Genomic DNA, 3,854 nt, shown 5'->3' with positions numbered 1-3,854 from the left:
TATATATATATATATAGATATATGTATACATATATATGCAGATAGAGAGAGAGAGAGACAGAGAGAGAGAGACAAAGATAAATAAATATAAAACATACTCTCTATCTACTACCCCTAAAGCAAAACGCAAATAAGAATTGCCTTCAGCTTCATCAGTTGCGCTGAGCTTCAACGGAAATAAAATAAATTTTGCTGCTTCACATTGTTTTAGCTCCGCTGCAGACAGTTGCTATCAATGAATACAAACAAAACAACAAATATAAACATATATATTAATATTATTAATATCTTTAATATTATTTAAATACATTAATCTATCAATCAATAAAATATACTGCACACGCCAGCACAGAGAGAGAAAAAAGGATATATATATATATATATGCAAATATAAAATTTATATATATATATATATATATATTTAATGATATATATATATAACCACTAAAAAGCAAAATGCATGCAAGCAGAAGTATAAAACAAATAAAGGAGATACACCGCAGAGGATAATAAATAATAGCAAAACAAACAAAACAAACAAAACAAAAAAAAACAAGAAGAGAATACACCCCTGAAAGAATCAAAGTAAAAGAGAGTAAAGATAAGTGAGATAAAAAAATTAATAATAAAATAAATAAATAAACAAAAAATATTAAATGCAGACTTAAACAAACAAAACAGAAAACAAGCAAAGGAATGTCTTCGACGAAAGTAAAGCCAAGTAAAATTTAATATTATAATGTAGGGATATAAACAAATAAATAAATAAATATAAATAAATAAATAAATAAATATATATATATATTTATTTGTATTATTTATTTAGATAGATTTATATATATGTCGTTTGAATTACAAGCAAATGTATATACTCGTATCCCTATTAATGCTACATATTCATATACATACATACATACATACATACATACATACATAAGCAAACAAATAAATAAATAAACATATACATATATATATAAGAAGCAAAGCAAAAGCTTCTAACAAAGACAAGGAAACAACGAAAAGAGTTTGAGCAAAAAGCTTACAGGTAAGTGCACTTGAGCGCCCGTAGCTTTAACCTCAGGGCAATACCTCCTCCACCAACTAACTATGAAAGTCTCAGCGACTCTGAATTCAAAACACAACGCCCAGCCCTCATACGACCTCCTGCATGCAAGGCTACCTTCTTAGCTAGCTAGCTAGCTAGCTATGAAAGTGGCTAGCTAGCTAGTTATAAAAGTGGCTAGCTAGCTAGCTCGCTAGCTATGAAAGTGGTCAGCTAGCTAGCTAGCTAGCTAGCCACAGGAGGATCCTGCTAGCTACAAGGACTACCAGCTAGCTGGTGAAGTGCACAGATATGCAGCTAGCTAGAAGATACCCCATACCCTAAACCCTAAACCCTAAACCCTAAACCCTAAACCATAAACTCTAAACCCTCAGCAGCAAACGCTTACCAAAACGCGCAGGAGGAAAAGGCTCTCCTGTTAGCATCCGCTCCAGAGGGACAATCTGCAAACCCACAGAAACCCTAAACCCTAAACCCTAAACCCCAAACCCTAAACCCTAAACGCTGAAGCATCAACCAACCAAGAACCCTAGCGAGCAAGGAAACCCTAAACCCTAGCACGCAGCAAAACCCTAAACCCTCGCACACACACGCCGAGCACCGTACTTTAAAGCCCAGGCCCTAGCTCCATCCCCAAACCCTAAACCCTAAACCATAAACCCTACTTAACCCTAACCCCTAAACCCCAAACCCTAAACCCTAAACAATAAACCCTAGTTAACCCTACACCCTAAACCGCAAACCGTAAACCGTAAACCGTAATAAACCCAAAACCCTAAACCCCAAACCCTAAACCCTAAGCCCTAAACCCTAGTGAACCCTAATTAAAGCTAAACTGTAAAGACTTACGAAGTATTGCTTAACACCCGATCGTACGAAGTACCAGCTGAAGATAAGGAAGAGCGTTGCTCCTACAGTTTGAATAGCAGGAAGAGTTAAACCTCTGCGAGTGTTGTTGAAGAAGCGTTTAGCCCTCTGAAGCCATGGTGTCTGAATATGTTTTCTTTCTCTTTCTTGCATTCTATCTTTATAATTACGTTGTGCAGGAGGACGCATATAAGAACTACCCGAATATAGTCCGAAATCTGTTTCTGTTGTAATATCTTCAAATGCATATCGAGGCATCTGCCAGGGTGTATTCATAAGAAAGTCCTCCATGCCTCTTCTTCCTTCATTTGATTTAAAACTACCCCATACTCTTGCTGCTTCTGTCTTTAAATAATTTAATTGCAGCACAAAATGCAAGCTCAACATACACCCCAGATATACAATCCTCATTTTCATCTTCATCTAGCCTTTTTTCTGCATCTAAGGAAACCATTCACCAAAATATAAATCTTTCAGCACAAACTTCCTAAGATAAAACAGCTTTAAAAGCTGCTACTTCTAATTTTGTTTGCATAAAATTATTGTTGTGGCTATAAACAAAACTGCTTACAATACAAGTTCAGACCGAAATACATATCTATAGAAGAAACCCTAAGGCTCTGTATGATCTAGATAAACATACAAGTATTCAATAAACCCCTCCATAGCCTCTTAATGAATTTGTCTGTCTTTATTTCTCTCGGAAAGCAGAAAAACAAATGAAAAACAAGAAAAACCCTTAAGCGTAAGATGATGATGAACGCGACCGTGAGAGACGAGAAAGCAAATGATTGAATACCTAAAGAAGCTAAGATAATTCAGAACAATATATTTAATTTGTTATATTTTATTCAAAATACTTTGTTTGAACATATTCAGCTTTTCTCCGAAAAACACTCTACCGGCACACCTTCTCGACAGCCGACGCATACAAGAGGAAGATGAATTCAGCAGCATTGACCGATCGATACACCAGAAAAACAAGAATAAACAATATTATACTAATATTATTTAAATAATCTTTCTTTAGATGAGCATACAAGTGAAATAAACCCGAAAAATATCGCGGATTGGCAGTGTAAAGGATGAAGGTCTGCAAAACAATGCGGCTGATCTAAGGTTAAAGTTGCGGGAATAAACATAAAAAGAGAATTAAAATGAGACAAAAGTTTATAAAAAACAATATATTTTAATCAATAAATGAAAAGAACGAAGAGAAAACAATACGAACGCCCGTCGTTTCTACAACCCTCTATGCATATTTCATATGCATCAACTCTTGCTCCTTTATCAACTCCTTCGAAAGCTAATTGCTTTATTGATATTATTATTCTTGTGAATATTATTAAAAGAAAACTCTTTTTACTTTTTCTCCTCTTCTTTCTTATACATTTTCTTCTTCAGCCACCTCGAGCCCCACGCGGTGGACGCTGTATGCATTTATGAAAGAAAAATCAGAAAATGTATATAAATTTAAAAGATATTAATTCAATTTACTGTATAAGAATATAAATATAAATATAAACCTATTTTTTATTTATTTCTTGCTTTCCCTCATATCGAGGCCTCATCCTTATTCCTTAACAAGCCACCCAAGCAGACGTAATTGAATATACAATAAAGTATTTGTTTTTTAGTGCATTTATACCTGTAAATAATTATCAATCCTTTAATATTATTCATTTAACCCCTCTCTCATTCAATAGGCCTGTAAAGGTCTTCATAATAAATTCTTTATAAGGTCTGTCTACCATAGATATAATATGCATCTTAGTAAAGGCAAAGCTGCTTATTTTTACTAATCTTTAAATAAATGTTTAACAGGTGTCTACACTGCTGATAATATTATATATATATATATATATGTATATATATATATATATACATATGTACACATATATATATATATATATATATATGGGTT

General features: G+C 33.6%; 1 protein-coding gene across 1 annotated transcript; it reads right to left on the bottom strand.

Annotated features, from left to right (window-relative positions):
- Positions 1–1,105: 1,105 nt before the first annotated feature.
- EAH_00062680 (hypothetical protein) lies at positions 1,106–2,206 on the bottom strand (the record flags this gene model as incomplete). The annotated part of the gene is made up of 3 exons (XM_013393226.1): positions 1,106–1,125; positions 1,452–1,506; positions 1,913–2,206. The coding sequence occupies 3 exons, from the start codon at positions 2,204–2,206 to the stop codon at positions 1,106–1,108; spliced, it is 369 nt and encodes a 122-aa protein (XP_013248680.1).
- Positions 2,207–3,854: the final 1,648 nt, after the last annotated feature.

This window comes from Eimeria acervulina, genomic scaffold, assembly GCF_000499425.1.
Source record: "Eimeria acervulina Houghton genomic scaffold, Eah_scaff1731, whole genome shotgun sequence".
Lineage (NCBI taxonomy): Eukaryota > Apicomplexa > Conoidasida > Eucoccidiorida > Eimeriidae > Eimeria > Eimeria acervulina.
Note: the sequence above shows the minus strand (reverse complement) of the source record. Positions and strands in the feature narration are given on the sequence as shown.